The 19,100-nt window shown below is 36.3% G+C and overlaps 1 protein-coding gene across 5 annotated transcripts in view; it reads right to left on the reverse strand.

Annotated features, from left to right (window-relative positions):
* The window catches only part of LOC149069405 (coiled-coil domain-containing protein 174), a 149,366-nt gene that overhangs the window by 87,472 nt on the left and 42,794 nt on the right, over positions 1-19,100 (reverse strand). For 4 of the 5 annotated variants that reach the window (XM_089249641.1, XM_089249640.1, XM_089249643.1 and 1 more), the window contains 2 exons: positions 16,683-16,762; positions 2,327-2,388 (listed from right to left, as the gene is read on the reverse strand). In XM_089249641.1, coding sequence (XP_089105767.1) covers positions 2,327-2,388; positions 16,683-16,762 — 142 coding nt within the window. The remainder of the gene's footprint in view (positions 1-2,326; positions 2,389-16,682; positions 16,763-19,100) is intronic. The other variant, XM_089249644.1, reaches the window with a different exon arrangement.

Here is a 19,100-nt window from a genome sequence, read left to right on the forward strand (position 1 = left end):
GAAGTTGCAAAAGATCATCCATCCTTTTTTCACATAATACAGAATTGGAATGCAATAACTACTTAGAAACTTTATAGTGCCGGACTCGTGATGCGAGGATCCGGGTTCGAACCCCACAGTGGTGGTCGGCTGAAGTTGGTTTTCTGTGGTTCCCAACTTCAAGGCGCAAATGCGAGCCGATCTCCCCGTTAAAAAGTCTCGCCACAGAGAGCAACAGTCCTACAACGGTAAATCATTCAACCATAACACTTCACTCATAGTTAGTAAAACTGGGGGCAGGTAACAGCAATACACATAACAAGCATTACACAGGAACAAACTTTACGTCAGGTTGCACTACACGTACACGCACATTCCTGCATGTACCGATTCGTTGGGGGGTTCCGCGGGGGGGGGGGGTGCATGTGTGGTGTAGCGGTAGTAGGTAGGGGCTCGGTTATCCATGATGTTCTTAAGTCAGCCAGTTCGTTGGGCAATTTGCCTGTTGTGGTGTTGTATTTGTATAAACAAGACATTGATTGTACAACACAAAAATTGATTAGACTCTTTTGAATAATCTTGCTTGTCATGCTAACTAGAAAATTTTTACAATCAGTGAAAAATTCATTTTTTTCACGATCACATGCACCACTTTTTTTCAAAAAACTTCTAGCAGCAATGCCTATATATCAATTTCATCATTTTTCTTTTGCACTTTAATTGAAGACATCTATTTTTGTAAGCTTCATCGGAGTTGGGGCTTCTCTGAGTGCCCAACCTCAAATCCACTGTTGCTTCATGAAACTTTTCACACAAATCAAAGGCAGTAGAATGTCCAAGAAAAACCTATTTTATGTATCTAACTTTGACTTCAGAAGAATTATCTGGCCAATATCTAATAATAATGCCCATTTGCCCCTTTTGTACCACCTTGTTAGAAACATCATCAATGCACAACACAAAGAAAAGATTTTGAAATGTCTTTCAGCAGAGAGGAATAAAAGCATGGTTCCAAACCAAATGTGATCGTGTAAGCAATCTTTGAACTACTTATGCTAATATTTTTCGCAATGTCACTGTCTGGAAACATTACTTTGAAAATTTCCATAACATCCTTGAATCATTATAGGACAAGTGAGACATCACTAATTTCAATACCCTCAAAATTTCAGCTTTCACTGCCATTTCCTTTGTGACATAATTAGTCAAAGATGCATTCGGTTTCACATCACAATTCTTTGTAGTTGACTAACATTCCGCACTCATGTTAGTGCTAGAAGCAAAAAGCTTGATAATCTGGGGTTGTTTACAACACTCAACTGACTTCACATGCTTGTCACTCTTGGCATGGCTCTGAAGAGATTGCCTGCCCATATGTTGCTCAAATTGAACGTGTTACTGCAAAGCCAACACCGCGCTTTGTACGGGTTATTTTTCACTGCTTCAATCCAATCAGCCCACTGTGGATTCATATTTTTATCAGCTCATTCTATATTAAAAATATTTTTTTATTACTCATCGTTTTAAAATGAAAAATAACCCAGTGTCACCCGACATTGCTAACTTACGAAATTATCGCAACTGAGCTTTGTACTCACAGCTTTCTACAATGCGTAATTACGATGTTTCTGGAAACACTAAAAGTAGGTACGATGACGTCGCAACAATATGCTTTTTCACACGAACTTACGAAATCTTTGTGCCACCTCGGCAGTATCTATAGTTTTTGTGATATGTTGTGATATTTTAAGATTATCAACATTTACGATGTTATCGAATAATTCCCTTTTTTTCTGGGGAATTTTTTTTTCTTCCATCTCGATCTCTTTCCTTTTCCACGATCAGATGGCAATCATGACGATTTTTCAGGCTGTTGTCTGAAATTTCCATGTTTTAGAACAAAAATGGGCTATTTTACGAATTTTTTAAATAAAAATGTTTTTCCTGACTTTTCCAGGTTCTCCCTGACCCATACGAACCCTGCAATTGGTACGCATACCCTATTGTACATGGTGTGCACCCTATTTTGTACATGGTGTGCACCCTATTTTGTACATGGTGTACACCCTATTTTGTACATGGTGTGCACCCTATTTTGTACCCTATTTTGTACATGGTGTACACCCTATTTTGTACATGGTGTGCACCCTATTTTGTACATGGTGTGCACCCTATTTTGTACATGGTGTGCACCCTATTTTGTACATGGCTGCTGCGAATGAAAGGCGCAGCTTTTTGATGAAAACTTGATACTTTTTCTCTGCCAATTTTTCTTGGTATGGCTTTACATACAAAATTCTTATTTACTAGAAATTATAGACTGGAATTGATGTGGAACTTCACTTACCTAATAAAATTTCTTCAGATAAAATTCCTTCATACATTTTGGCTTTAGCTTCCAACATTGATCTAAATAAATGAAAACAATAATAATAATGTCTATTTTTAGTGAAAACTTCTATTTCTAATGAAAACTAAGCCAGATTTACAACAAATGAATAATACCATAACAATCGAAAACATCAATGCACTCAAGAAAAAAACACACCTATTAAAATTATAACAAGAGAGTCTTATTTTATCTGGGAATTAATAATAAAATGTAATTTGGGAATAAATTGTTATTTCAGTAATGTACTTTATGAATAAATAAATTTCAGTGAATTTAGGAATTCTTATGCTAGTCTACAAAAATCTGCTTTTGTCTCAAGAGGAATTTAACAATTTCACTGCATTGTTTGGAACTTTGAAAATCTATATTAAAATAGTAGAATGTGTAAAGAAGTTATAGATACATACAGACATGCCAACATTGGCTTAAAGCTTTTCAGTAGTGATGAATGTCCAGCTTTGCCGGGGGTATTCCCAGGACAACACAATTATAGTACAATAAAAAAAATTGCTCAAAAAATTTTATTAAAAAAATTGAAAGTTAATTAAATACAGCACCTCATTGGCACTGGAACCTAGAAGGCTCAGGCCACATGAGCTTCCCTCCTCACCTCCTGAAACAGCTTTCCGAGGTCGCTGAGTCCCTTAATAATTCATGAATATTCAATGCAATTGCAACTTGTATATGTCCTTGTGGGCCGTATATATGGACGTCTAGCAACCCTTGACCCCTCTCCCCATCTTTGAATCAGAGCTCCTACTTCACCTGTAACTTATCCATAGATTCCTGGCATCAGGGTCCAAAACCATCATTAAATGTTTAAATAAATACATTGTTATTTAACTTTCTTGTTCTCTCCGTTGACAATCGGCTGCAGTGGTCGCATGTTGGTGATTGACACCGATTGTATAGTTGCCATACTGAAATAGTATTGTTTCAAATGCTGTAATCCCATGAAAATATGCAAATGACTTAGATGACATCTCGGATCATCATGCATATATATCATCGTGACTAAAGCTGTTTGCACTATTAACTTCTCATATTCACCTCTCTCACTTAATTCCTTTCATACATTTTGTTGTTTGCCAAAAGATTAATCCAATATGCTTTGATACTTGATAGTCTGTGCTGAGGCACATCATCCGGATGTTTTAAATTTGAATCAAAATCATTTCTAAGCTTGTTGCAGTGATATGGTGATCGTGGCCCAAAAATGATCTGGCAAACGTGACCCAGCTAAGGAGTGGTAAGCATGATCTAGCAATCAGGGTGCAGCAATAAGGGTGATGCAATCATGGCCAGTAAGAGTGATGCAATCATGGTCCGACGATGATCTGGCAATTGCGATATAGCGAGGGTAAGGCAATCAAGATTTAGCGATCGTAGTTCAACGATAATATGCCTATCCATATCTAACATGTTACAACTCTTGTGTTGCACATCATCCATGTCCCAACAATCTTAGGAAAGCTTGCAGAGGCTTCAATATCCGAAGTTTTGAATTGTGAAAAATAAACTGTCTAGTCAGGGTTGGACAGTTTCTTCCAAAGTGAGAAAAAATCATGGGGGGAAAACCGGCCGGAAGAAATAGGTTTCTTTCAAGCGAAGAAACTAGTTTTCCTTCACTAATTTGCCATATAAGTTATAACTTATTATGCTTTAGATATAGCAAATGTATATTTTTAAGACATGAGAAAAAATGATATGGCAGAATAGTCTATTCATATCTCAATTTCATGACTTACAAATAAGGCATCAAGTCAGCATTTTGTAAAAAGCCCCATTCATTTGTAATAATAATCAGCACTATTTGCACACTTTCTCTGTAACTGATATGTTGAGTGCAATTTAAATTATTTAGTGAATTTAATATTTCAAATTATGTCAAGTATGCTTCTATCCACCTCATGGAGAGAGTCACTAACAATGATGAAAAAACATTGCGGTTAAAAATGTTTCTAAGCATTTCAACTAGCTGTTATATCTGATGTCTCCCAGCAGGTATGGTCCTATTGCATAGGGAACACCAGTTGATCATACATAAGTCCTATGGTAATTCCTAAAATACTTTTACATTTTCGTTAAATGAGACATATTACTCCTTATAGTTATACATTGAAAAGTAATTAGATAAATATGCTGAACATATGAAAGAAATTATTTTCTACAAACACTTTAAATTATATTAAATTTTAATATTTTTTATACTCAGATTAAAATTTTCAGCAGTAATTGAAATAATTTGTTTAATATGTGTACTTTACTGCAAAGTTTAATATTGCACATCTTGACGAGATATTTATAATTAAATGCTGAAAAATATTGTTTTTAAAACATATTTGATATTATTTCACAACAGATGAGGTGAAATGACACGCATTAATTATATGTACTTCAACTAAACGGTAATTAATGCAAATTTTTTCAGTTTCTTCCACTGTTCCGGAAGAAACCCAAGCCTATGTCTAGTACATTTGAAGGTTTGTGAAATGGAAATGCATAGAAATGAATTACCTTTTGGGTGAGACAATATACTAGAGAAAAAATATGTGTAGACCCAAAATTGGAAAAATGGAACCACGGCTAGATGTGTTTCAGAACTGTATGAAGTTCCTTAGTCAGTCAAAGAAAAGAACTTGAAGATAGTAAAAATACTCCTCATAGCAGAAATTGCTCGCTCTTCCAAACAAAGAGTCATTGTGTAACGTCTAGTAGTCGTTACCTCCCGGTTCTTCAATATTTTTCCCCCAGTAAACATTGAGTGGATGACAACAATGGAATAGACAAAGTTTAGATAGAACTATAACATTTATTCAATTATATTGTTAAACCATTAATCAGCGTAATCACAATTATCACAGGCCTTTTATATGTTAAACTATTAATTAACATTTTATCACAATTATCACAGTTAGTCTTTTCTCTCATTGTCACAATGTAACAGAAATATGATTCGATCTCACCGCCGTTTCCAGGTTCCACGTGTTATCACATCGTCCAGTAGATACTCCCAGGTGTCTGCCCCAAGGACTCGTCGGCACCAGCTTCAGATGGTTTTGGTGTAAACACACACGTTGAGATTAAAGCTCAGCCACTTCACATGGAACTGGAGATGAAGGTCCACAGGTGGCCGGTCTGGCCACTAACCGATCACTGGATCACAACGACGTTGAAACCCTACGTGCGATGAGACGGTTAAGTGCCAAGGCACACTTTTACTATTGTAACTTCATTGTATTTATGAGACGATCTAGCTCACACCATGACAGGGCGTGACGCCTCACTGATTAAATAGTTGATTCGGTCGTAAGCAAGGAAGTCGAGAGAAAGTAGAGAGTCAGCACATCTCTAGCTGGCTTTTATATAGCAGCATTCCCACAATGCCTCACTGTAGAACCAATCACAACATTGAAGGTGCGGTATTAGCTTGTATCTGATTTACATAATTTCATGAGAAAAGGAAATAATTTAAACATTATAATATTGAATCTGGCAACCAAACATAACAAATTGGAGACCGATCGGCGGACACACGATCCTACCGGTCGATCCCGGAGACAAAGGTAAAAAAATGACTAGAATAAGGACGATTTCCACGGGGCCCAATTTGGTAACGTTACAATTGAAATGACTGGCAACAAGAGAAAAAGGAGGGAAAAAAGAAAAGAAAAATGGCTGTCATTTTTCAAACTAAAGCATGATCACCCACATGAGAGCGAACTAAAACATGATCACTCACATGTGTGAACTAAAACATGATCACCCACATGAGTGCAAACTAAAACATGATCACCCACATGAGTGCAAACTAAAACATGATCACCCACATGAGTGCAAACTAAAACATGATCACCCACATTAGTGCAAACTAAAACATGATCACCCACATGAGTGCAAACTAAAACATGATCACCCACATGAGTGCAAACTAAAACATGATCACCCACATGAGTGCAAACTAAAACATGATCACCCACATGAGTGCAAACTAAAACATGATCACCCACATGAGTGCAAACTAAAACATGATCACCCACATGAGTGCAAACTAAAACATGATCACCTACTGAAAACCCATGCTGAAACTTTCTTGTGGTATAATAGTATTTCTGTCGTTGTCTCATCACCCTCTGACGGACTTGCTGGACCAACTATTTGTGCATACTAGCCCTATCCCAAATGGAGGTGTCTAGAGCCCTATCGAAAGGTGAGGCGATCTCTCGACCCAAAAACAACTTTGAAGGCATCAGGTCGGTGGTTGAAGAGGCTGCACTCCTCAATGCCAGGCCAAAAAACACAAGTTCTTGTCCCAGGTTCGATGGTTGCGGTCCGCAAAGCATGAAATCATTTGTTTTGGTGTCTTATTGTATCAACTCCAACTATTTTGCCAAAATAACTAGCTGTGTTGGACATCGTGGGACCCCCGTTTCTTTTTATCAAACTTGTGCACTTCTGGCAAACTGGAGAGCCTAACACATATTTTTTGATATCCTTAAGGATACCAGGCCAATACCCTCTTTGAAACATGTTCAAAGAATGAAAATGGAGGTCTAAATGAAGCTCCAATGAGCTCCAACTCTGCGTCAACCACATTACTGAGTAGCATGACCCAAGTCTTAATGACTCCCACAGGTTGCCAGAACTCACCGGAGGCCAGTTTTGAGTCTTTTTCATAGTAAGATTTTATTTCATTTTCATCCTGAGAAATTTTAGATGCCAAATCTAGACTGATTACAGAACTGTTTGCACCAATGTCAATGTTTGCTTGCACAAAACATTTTTCACCTTAAATACAGGTCTTAAACATTTTTGACGAGAGGATTTAAAGCCAGAGGACACACCTCCCCCTCATGTATCCCCAGACTCGTTTCCCTGCGCCTGTGAGTTCAACGGAAATTCTGGTAGACATGACCATCAGCCTGGCGACAGTTAAAGCAGACTACAGGATGCAAAACTCTGGCGCAAGAACATGTTTTAAAATTTTCTATCATAACAGTGCGAGTTCCCAGTGGGAGCTCACTTTTTTTGGTTTAAATAGTATTAACATTAAAAACAATAAACTTTATGAAAAATAATTCAAACTTCTAATACAAATTATTAAAATAAAATACTTATTTAATGTAATTAACATTATTCCCATATTAATTAATCTACAAATATTTCTTACATTTTAACAAAAATCCACTTTTATAATTTAGTTATTTCTTTTTCCTTAACTCAATGAATGACTGTGTGTTTGAAAATTCTTAATGTTATTATTAATCACATAATATAAAGGTGCTCTCTCCAGCTACTTTCAGTATGTTTAATTAGGAAGCTATTTTGCAAAAACTGCTATAAAAATAAGTTGAATATAATATATTTAATGAAGCATAAATAATGCAGATTAATTAGCAATGATTTACGATATATGGGGTGATTATAACTAAAGTTCTGATTTCAAAAACCTTAAAAAAAAAAGTACCACATCATCATCAGAATGACTTCAAAATTTACATGAATATTCCTGAAGCAATGGAATTTTAAATAGCAAAGGGGGAAAATATTGAAAAATATAAAATTAACGACACTGTACTCATTTAACATGTGGGAAATTTTCTCGCAGAATGAAAATGATAGCCAGTCAGGGCAAAATGATAACTTGACACTAGAACCATGGATAGGGTGAATTTGACCCAAATAAAACTTTTCATTTATCTCGAAAACGTAAGCGCAGATGGTAAAAAAATGTAGTGACTTTTCATGATGTAATATGAATATTAATTCATGAAAATTTTATTCTTTTCACATTTTGCATTCCAGAGTTATAAGCACTTATACCTAGAACCGAGGTTTAGGTCATTTCGACCCAACGTACTATTCTATGGGAAAAAACGGGTGCAGAATTTTATCGGAAGTGGTTACCCTTTCTAAAATGTATTTCTAAAGATGATGATGAAGAATAAAGGTCTTTCAAGGTAAAGGCCAATTTATTGCCTGAAGAGATTATCTTTTTTTTTTTTCACTGTAGCAACAGCAAGTAGATCTAAATATTTCTTTTTCTTTGTAAACTTGATGAATACCTGGTATTCTGACAGAACTACAGAAAGGTTTCAGAAAGGTAAAAACTCAACTCTAGTAAAACCGTGTAGCTGCTAAAATTTAATTTCCGTATCCAAACTATGTCACAGAAAGGGAATGGAACTCTTGCTTGCAGTTGAGGTGGACACCAAATACATTTGAATTAATTTCCAATATCTAGAGAAGGATCAGCATCCAACAAGTGTCTCTTTTAGAGAATGTAGTCATCCAACTGATCAAGCCATTTGAGAACAAGGACAAAAATCTCACTACTGGCAACTTTTTTCACTATACTGAAGCTAGCTGAAATGTTAAAAGCAAAAAAAAAAAAAAAGAGCTTAGTAGGGATATGACACAATAAAAATGGCGAAACTACAGTTGCACGAAACATCACTACTGGAATACAATGATGTCATAATGAAAATTCATCGAGAAAAAGGGAAAAAAAGGAAAAAAAACCTTTTTATCAGTCAGCATGCTTCATCTGACAGTCAATATCAACAGTAGCAGCCCCAAAAACTTCCCCACAGAAACTATTTCATACTACAATTCAACAAAATTTGCCGTAGATTCACCGATAAAATGATCGAAAAAATAATCGATGAACGTAGCCTCATGGAGGTGGCCTGTCCACATTTTCTGCAACATCCTGGTTCTCACAATAATAAGTTCCTGGATTTTGTATAGAATAGTACAGAGCAGCAAAAATATTTTTCAAATACATTAAATGAAAAAGTTAAAAAATGTTGAATAAGAGTGAGGAAAAACCCAGGAACTGAAAATAAAGTCTAAAACTCAAGTGTTTTTGCTACGGAGCACTGTTTCTTCTCAGTATGGGTCAATTTGACCCAGTCCGCAGTTCTAGGTATACTGAAAGTACTGCAGTTCTAGTGTTAATTAGCATTGCACAATTTCATAATTCATGAAAACATTATAAAAATGAAGTAATTGAACAAATAAAACTACAACTTACTTAAGAAATGTTAAATATGTTGTGCACTGTGCTCTGGAAATGAGTTGAAAGCACAAAAATGCTTTTTCAACAACAGATCAGAGTATGCCAAGGTCATGATGTGGATGTGCTTGAAATTCACTAGAGTTTGCAATTCGACCACAGTTCATAGTATTTATAAGTACCCCCCCCCCCTCCACAGCCAGAAGCTGCAAGGGTTAAGGTCAGGTGTCATGTCAAAATGATATTTCAGCAGCTGCTTTGCTGGTATTGCAATGTGCATCTTGATAAAAGTTGTTCTATCTACACACTGATGCTGTTGAACTGTGGAAATGATGTGGTTACACAAAATAGATTATACTGCTGGCCAAGTACAGCATCATCTACTCAGTGGCGGATCATGATTTTGGGAGGCCCCAGGCGCAACCTGATCTGGAGGCCCCCCTATCAGGGGCGGATTAAAGGTCACCCCCCTCCCCCGAGAGCAGAAATAGAAAAAAAAATGTTTTCTATGTTTTTGACTGAATAACAAACCAAGAAAATAAATTTGCTTAAAAAAGGGGGAAAATTCAGAATTTTTTCCAAAAAAAATCAGAACCGTCCTGAAAAATTGAACACATGGTCACAACCACCGCCCCCACCCACAAATTTGCGTTTATCCACCACTGCACCCTTTTGGCCCTAATAAGAACGAGATGGTTCACTAAAATGAACAATATTATGAAAATCATAACTTTTTTTTTATTTTTGCATCACCAAAACCATAAACACAAAAATAAGATAAGGAAATATAATGATATTCTCTGGTACTAGATGAAAAATAATCACACTCCCATTAAAAAAAAATCACAGTAAAATTCTGCATCATATTTTTAGTAATCTAAGATGTCCGTCCTGGTGCCTTCAGCCACACGGCAAAAATGGAGATCCGTCATAGTTTTAGTAATTTAATATTACTGATTAATAAAGATTTGATAATATCTCAAATATAATATATTTGATTTGATATAAAGATACTGATAATATTTAATAGAAAAACATTTCTTCAATAGAGGGAATAGAGGGAAGAAATTATATCAGAGTAAATAAAAGAATTATATTTTTAATGGAAGAAATTAGTTCAGAATGAATTAAATTTAATGAAAGAAATTATTTCAGAATGAATAAAATTTAATGAAAGAAATTATTTCAGAATGAATTAAATTTAATGAAAGAAATTTATTCAGAATGAATTAAAATTATTGTCAATGAAAGAAATTATTTTAAAGATTTTTTTTAGAAATTATTATTTTTTATTTGTTTATTCTATTTTATTTTTACTATTATTATATTAATTATTATTATTTTCTCTTTCAGCCACCTCGTTGGGCACTCTGCCTGTTGTGGCCTTTGCCTTTGTATTATTTGTATTCAGAGTGAATAAAAATCTTCTATATTATGCCCCCCCCCCCCGTTTCGTTTAATAACGAAAAATGCCACAGTATAACATTGTGGCCCGCGTACTTTATAAAATGTTTCAATATGGCCTGCTATGCCTCAAAGGTTCCTGCAGTAGACTCTCGCTAATCCGGTACGTATTAGACCACGGTGTGCCAGATTTTACCGAAATTGCTGGATTAACTTTGAAGAAACCCATTGAAATAATATATGAAATTTCGTGCAAAGACATAGTCAGGACTTGATCAGCAATTAAGAAATATTAGAACGTGTTAAGGGGTTAGGGCATCAGGAGAAAAGTGACACCACACCACCTAAATATCCTGGACTACTGGATTAGAGCACGACCGAATTCTCGAGAGACTACTGTAGGTGAATTGAAATGTCGATGTTGTTTCCTACACTATATATACCGGCGGAGGGCGTGACGTATCTCAGGAACGCAGATATCGTCATTTGCATAGGTGTCCAAATACTTATTGGTAGATAGTGTATTACCGATCTTGGGAGTAGGAAATTAATTGATTTAAAATACAAATTGGAAGTTTCGGAACATTTAAATAACGCAGATTTTCACTCCATTAAAGTAGTGTCGGAAGAAAGTATCACAAATTACTACTCGAATTTCCTGATATCATGAAACCAACGCGTCCCGACCAGCCCATTAAGCACAATACCATGCATTACATAGAAACTTCTGGTCCATCAGTCTCTACTAGAGCTTAAAGGCTGGATCCAGCTAAAATGGAACTGGCAAAATCAGCTTTTCAAGAAATGCTCAATCTCAGCTACATTAAACCTTCCAAGAGCAGTTGCTCTTCTCTACACATGGTACTAAAAAAAAATTCTTTGGATTGGCGACCAGTAGGAGACTACAGAGCATTAAATGCTCGTACCAACAAGGACATATACAGTGTCCCGAACATTCAAAAAAGACTTCACTGGAAAAATATTTTTTCTCACAAAGATTCCGTTTCTGCATATCACCAGATTCCAAATTTTCCCACACAACCACGCACACAAAACGGTCATAACACCACCATTTGGTCTCTTGGAGTACACCCTAATGCCTTTTGGTCTGCGCAATGCGGCATCCACTATCCAATATTTTATCGATGAAGTGTTGAGAGATCTCCCATTCATGTATACTTCTGTTGATGATATTTTCATTGCATCGTCATCACCTGAGGAGCACCTTCATCATTTGAGAGTACTTTTTCAGTGGCTCAACGACTATGGTCTCTCGCTCAAGCCTTCCAAGTATGTGTTTGGACTTTCCAAAGTTGACTTTCTTGGAAAACAGGTTTTGCCGCCTGGCATCCAGCCCTTTCCAGATCAAGCCGAAGCCATCGGAAAATATCCTGCTGCTCATATCTTGGAACCTTTAGTGAAATTGTTAGAATGCCGATGAAACTGCAAAAAAGCCCCACCCTAAAAAGTCTTAAGAACCTCTTCCGGGAGAATGAGACATGACAGGATGCATTCAACAAAGCAAATTCTGCATTGGCTGAAGCAACTCTACATCACCATCCAAATTCAGATGGCCCAATCAGTTTGTGGACTGATGCGTCTGACGTTGCCATTGGTGGATCTCTCATGCAATATATCACGACAAACGATGGAATCCCATTACATTTTTGTCGATGAAGCTGACACCAAGTCAGAAAAAGTGGTCAGCTTATGACCGAGAGTTGTTAGCCATATACACACAAGTGTTTATCGATTCAGGCACATGCTTGAAGGGCAAAATTTCACCATATACACTGATCAAAGGCCTTATTTTTGCTTTTCAGCAGAAACCTGATAAATGTTCTCCTAGACAGCTCAGACATTTGGACTTCATCTCGCAATTCTCTAAGGACATTCAGCATATCTAAGGAAAAGACAACATTGGCGCAGATGCTCTCTCCAGAATCGAGATTGACGCTCTATCCAAACTACCACCATTGAATTCCAAGGAACTCTTCGACGCTCAAACCCAAGATGAGGAATTGAAAACATTTTGACATCAATCGATTCATCTTTGCAAACCGTAAAAACAATATTTTCCTATCAAGAATGTTCATTTATATTGCGATGTGTCGAACACCAGTACTCTACCATTTGTACTGCAATGTCATCGAACAGCAGTATTCCATCACCTACATGACTTGTCACATCCAGGAGCCTTGGCAACTACGCAACTTATTTCCTCAAGATTTGTTTGGCATGAAAAGATCTATGAAAGAAGCCGTCAGCAGCTGTGTAAAATGTCAAAAATGCAAAATTTTCAGCCATACAAAATCTCCTCTGAGAACATTCATTATGCTTAACACTCGCTTTGCCCACATCCATATCGACTTCACTGGACCTCTGCCACCATCCCAAGGATATCAATACTGTATGACCATCATCGATCGCTTTACCAGATGGACAGAATGCATACCAACACAAGATATGACGGCTGAAACTACAGCTAAAGCTCTCATTCATGGATGGGTGTCAAGATTCAAAACTCTTGTTATCATCACAACCGATCAAGGACAGAACTTTGGATCCACTCTTTTCCATGAGTTGAACGCAATCCTCGGCAGTCACAGAATACATACAACTGCATATCATCCTCAATCTAATGGTATAATCGAATGATTTCACTGTACTCTGAAAAGTGCCCTCGAAGCACACAACAACACTTGATGGACAGAGTCTTTACCAATAGTTCTGCTGGGATTGCAAGTTGCTTACAAAAAGGACATTCAAGCCACCAGCGCCGAGCTTGTTTATGGCACAACACTTCGTCTTCCAGCTGACCTACTTTCTCCCAGGCATACAGGGAAACAGCTGACTGAAACTATGTTTCCTGTTTGCGTGAGATTATGCGTAAGCTATCACCTCTTCCTTCCTCTGGTCGCAACACAAGAAGTGTGTACATTCATAAGGATTTATCGTCTTGTTCTCATGTCTTTCTTCGCATGGACAACATCCGTTCCTCTTAACGCCTTCCTACTCAGGACCGTATCAGGTAATAGAGCGCGACAACAAGAAGTTTGTTATCAAGATATGTGTTAAACTTGTGACAGTGTCAATCGACAGAGTGAAACCCGCTTATGTAATTGACGAGAATATTCGACCACCGACTCTGCCTAGTCCCTTAATGGTTGTTCTTAAAGCAACCGACACCAATATTGTAAAACCCAAAAACGCTAAGACCAAATCAGGAAGAAAAGTACATTTTCCTGAAAGACTCGCTTACTAGTATGATTTAGTGACATATTGGGCTCCATTTGTATGTATTATACAAATGTGCACTTTTGAATACAATAAATGGTGGTAAAAAACTCCTGAAGCAGAAGCAGAGAATAAAACACTATACATTGTCTTACCATCACTAGCTGATTTCTAATATGTGGTTTCTGATGACTTTGTACAAACATCTTTGAACATCGTGTATCGCTTTCTTGATGGCTTAAGCTTAAGGCTTTCTTGATGTCTTTTGTGTACACGAAAGACGACATCAAGAAAGCCTTACGCTCCATCAAGGAATCACCAACGGAAAATGAGCAGTTACAATCAATTGAAAAAGCTGTGCTGCCTTTTATCCCCGGAGTGACGGCAAGAATCAGCAAGGTCATGAAAAAACATCATATAAAGACCATTTTCAAACCAACCAGAAAAATATGTGAAATGCTGCGATCAGCAAAAGACCACCGTGACCCTCTATTAACACCGGGGATCTACCGAATACCGTGCACCTGTGGTCAGGTATATATTGGAACCACAAAAAGATCTGTGGCCACGAGAATAAAAGAGCACGAACGATGCTGCGGAATGGGCCAAACAGAAAAGTCGGCGGTGGCAGAGCATGCGCTTTACGACAACCACAGTGTACAGTTCAGCAAAACACAGGTAATAGCTAATGTTGACCACTTCTTCCCACGAATCTACAGAGAGGCTATTGAAATATACAAGCACAAAAACAGCTATAATAGAAGAGAAGAAACTTTGGAATTGAGCAGATCCTGGACACCAGCTCTCAGAAGAACAAGAACCTTCCCCTTCAAGGTCCAGCAACAGAATGACGACAACAGCCAATCAGATAACTCCACATCTCTCGGCCAATCAGGTTCTACCAGCATAACAACTGTTTACAATACGCTGCCAGCCATAGAATCAACTGACCAATCTCAAAACAATAGTGTAGTTCAAGCCACTTATGTGCATAAATAAACCTGAGACTCCGGAAAACTTGACTTTGATCCAGTTTATCAATTCTCCTGATGATGCCAACCACTAGTGTTGGGGAAACGTTGAGAACAAACTCAAACGGACGACGGTCTTCGAACGCGAAAAAACAATTTTTATACTATTTTCTTTCTAAAATTGCCAAATCAGAAATCTCATTTTCTATAGATGTTGTGTCAATTATCATTTATAGCTTTAACTAAAGTTCCAAGTAATTTAAAAATGAAATAATAAAATTGTAATATGAAATTATTAAGTAATTACATTTTTATAAAGAAAAATAACATTATCTGTGTATTCAATGTTAAGCCATATACCCATTTCACTCCACTTTACATTTTCAATTATACCTTTTTAAATATATAGCTTTTTTTTTAAATATATGTAAAAAAAATTTTAAATACATAAATATTAAATGTATAAATATTTAATTTATATATACTTATAAATACATAAATTTTTCTTACCTGTTTTTTTTCAGTGAATAAAGGACACGCTGCTATGTATGAAATATGCATAAAAAATACATATTTGCAATAACATAAAAAGATACAACAAACTTATTGCAGCACGAAGTAATGTTGAAATTCTTGAAATTCACCATGTGGCTTTTAAAATGACTACTAAGTATTCCAATAATTTTTTCTTCAATTAAAATGACGGTTGAATAGTTGATAAATTACATATATGCTTTACAAGTAATTTTTGCATATAGTATGATTTTAATTGGAAAACAAAGCAATACTACCCATTCTCCACTTAACCTGACCCTATAAGTTTTGTGAAACGCTAAAAACACTATTAAAAAAAATTCATAAAAACTGACCAAAGGCTGAGATGAACAACTTTGTAACTGAATGAACGAGAATTCAAAGAGAGATGAGGAATTAAAGATATTTTTTATTCTAAACTATGAACACATTCAAGTTTGAATCATGATCAGAGTTTCTTCTATGTGTTACGGTCAGATCAAATCTCTGTCAGATAGAAGCTATTTAACAACCATCTGTCAGATATAAGCTTATCTTTCAGATAGAAAGATAAGCTTTTACATACCACTCAACTTGGAGATAATAATTCACTGTATGAATTGAAAACATTCAGGGCTAGGCTTCACATCTTTTATGCATTTTTTTTTTAGCTTAATCAGTCATTTAACATAAAACTGCTCGAAAGCTTTCTGAATGGGCAATATAGGTGTACAGTCGAATACTGTTATAACAAAATCCAAGAGACCAGAGAAATGACTTCGTTATAACGAAATTTCATTAAAAAGGAATTTCAGGTTGTTTGCATTGTTCCTAATCTGAGGGATTAGAAAAGTGTTTGTTAAAACAAAATTTGCGCTATAACAGTATTGTTAAAATGGGATTAGACTGTATATCTACAAAATTAATATGAAGAAAACATAAAATTAATAAGGCTTTAATCAGTATATCTGACGACAATTGCATTCACAACGTGGATGAATGAATGAACGTCAGGACTCTGCTACCAGATTTATCATGTTGATGAGATCTGTTAGCTCATGCATTCTTATTAAACCTTCGTCAGCCGCATCCATATTCATTAGCAATGGTAGAAATAACGTAAAAAAATACATAAGCCATATTATCATAGTGTAAAAGTAAGAAAAACCTTGATTTTTTCAATTGTTGTTCTTCTTCAATATTTACAAATGCAGTTAATTGAATGTTCTTGATTTTTTCTTTGCTTTCCTGACAAAGAAAAAAAATATAAAATTTAACACAAAGAATGAGCTAATGAAAATTTTTATTAAAAAACATACGATAAGCATATTGAAGGAAATAATAAAAACCTTTTATGAAAGAGCACTTCAACTTTTGTAAAATTATCAGACTATTTTTTATTATCCAAGACAATGGCAAGTTACAACTGAAACTTATCATGCACTTCTACAAAAAAACAAACTATTTAATTTTTAATAAAAGAACTTATGTTTTACAGCTCTGATTTTTCAACACTGAAATTTCCAAGGACATTTGCAGACATGCCAACATTGGCTTAAAGCTTGTCATTAGCGATGTTCAGCTTTGCCATGGGGGGGGGGGTACCCCCTAGGACAACAAAATCAGAGTACAATAAAATTTAAAAAAAACACTCAAAAATTAATTTTTTTTCAAAATTTTTATTTGAAAGTTCATTAAATACTGCACCTCAACAGGACTGGAACCTAGAGGGCTAGGGCCACATAAGGCCCCCCCCCCCTCCCGAAACAACTTTCCGAGGTCGCCAAGTTTCTTAATATTTCATGAATATTCAAAGCAATACCAACCTGCATACACCCTAGTGGCCATATATACCAATGTCTAGAAACCCTAGACCCCCCCCTTCCCCCATTTTCTTTATATCAGAGCTCCTATGTCACTTACGATGAAACATTCTTTCCGAAACAAGTTCGGCGAGCTCAATCATGCACTATGCCAGCGGTTCTCAACTGGGGCTCCGTGTACACTTCCCAGGGGCTCCGCACCAGATAGAGGAAAGTAAAATAAATCAGTAAATTTGATTAATAAATAAAAAAAAGAGGTCTGAAGGGTTCCACTATATAAGTTATGTACAAAAAATGGTTATTCGAGGAAAACAGGGCTCCACCAGTCAGAATAGGTTGAGAACAGCTGCACTATGCAAAGGAAGCTGAGTGCTGAACCACACAAAAACCTGTTTTCAGTCCACAGCATAGGACAGTTTTAATGGAAAAGCGGATTTTAAGCATTTGGGCATCAAGTAGAGCAGGCTTTACAGATTTCCTTCCATGCACAGACAAAACAGATTAGCTCCAAGTTTGTCCTCTCTCGAACTCTCTCACATGCATATATGAATTCATTGTTATGATAAAGATCGATGTAATTTTAAAATAATAAGAATAAGTAAAACACAGCAAGAAACTCAAAGACCCAATTTTTTAGACCGATTTCTGCAGCATTGAGAGTATCTCCCATAGTTTATTGCAGCCTTCTGTAGAAACTACGGACAATCCGTAGCAGTTGGCACAACTGTGCATTTAATAGCCTTTATTAAAGCCTATTAACCTGTCCAATTTGTTGATATAATACTACATCAGAAGTTGAATGGAGAAAATGCAAAACACCATTCTTTTGCTACTATTGTGATGCCCAGTTTATGTGCACTGATTTGAGATAATAAAGCACCTTTCAAACCTTTGTTATTTAGAATAAAACCATGTTTTTAATTGGGCTCCTGCACAACTTTTCCAAAACTTCTTCCAACCAGCCTCTTGGTAGGATGAGGTGGCACCTGAACATATTCCCATCTTTAAACTCCCATTAGAAATACAGCAAGGCAATAGATACAGCCATTTCCAGCACTACTATTGCTCACTTCTTGCACTCTTGGAAAGTTACTGCTAATAATAATGTTATAGTGAAAATAGCTTTTGCCTTGGGCACTTATTTTTGCCATCTAGACCATGCATTTTAAATATATCTAACCGTCTCATTAAAGCACATTGCAGAAATAATCTAAAGCCTTTAAGGTTAGGGCATCATTGATGTTACATGAATTTCATTGATATGTAAATATCTGTATCTGCCTGTGCTTCCGGAGTATTCACCTCTGCGTGAACAAGGTGATCATCGGTCACGTACAATCACGCTGTGGTGATGGTTGATGAATCCTCTTCCTGATATCTTGGTTATCTTTAAGCTCCTTGTCTTCTGACTCGGAATGCTTACTGATGGACTTGTGTTGTCGTCCTGAGTGATTGACTGTCCACTGACGTTGAGGTAAATTCGTCAGATAGTCCGGACTGTATGGTGCCATGAAATGGCTATATATGGTAAGATCTAATATCTGATCACATATTATCTGTAATCTAAAATTAATTTTAAGCTGTTCTGAAAGTTAACTGTTGTCAAACTTAATCATTAAAAATCAAATGGAAATTCTGCAAATAAATGCAAATAAACATCATTGGTGAAAGAAATTGTTTTCTGTATGGATAGCTGCACTCGCTGCTATGGTGGTCGAGTGGTCATAATGACGAACTCGCATCGCGAGGACCTGGGTTCGAAC

The sequence above is a fragment of the Pholcus phalangioides genome, unplaced genomic scaffold (assembly GCF_987345545.1).
Source record: "Pholcus phalangioides strain wild (caught in Gottingen) unplaced genomic scaffold, Ppha-v1.0 ptg000022l_1, whole genome shotgun sequence".
In the NCBI taxonomy this organism is placed as follows: Eukaryota; Metazoa; Arthropoda; class Arachnida; order Araneae; family Pholcidae; genus Pholcus; species Pholcus phalangioides.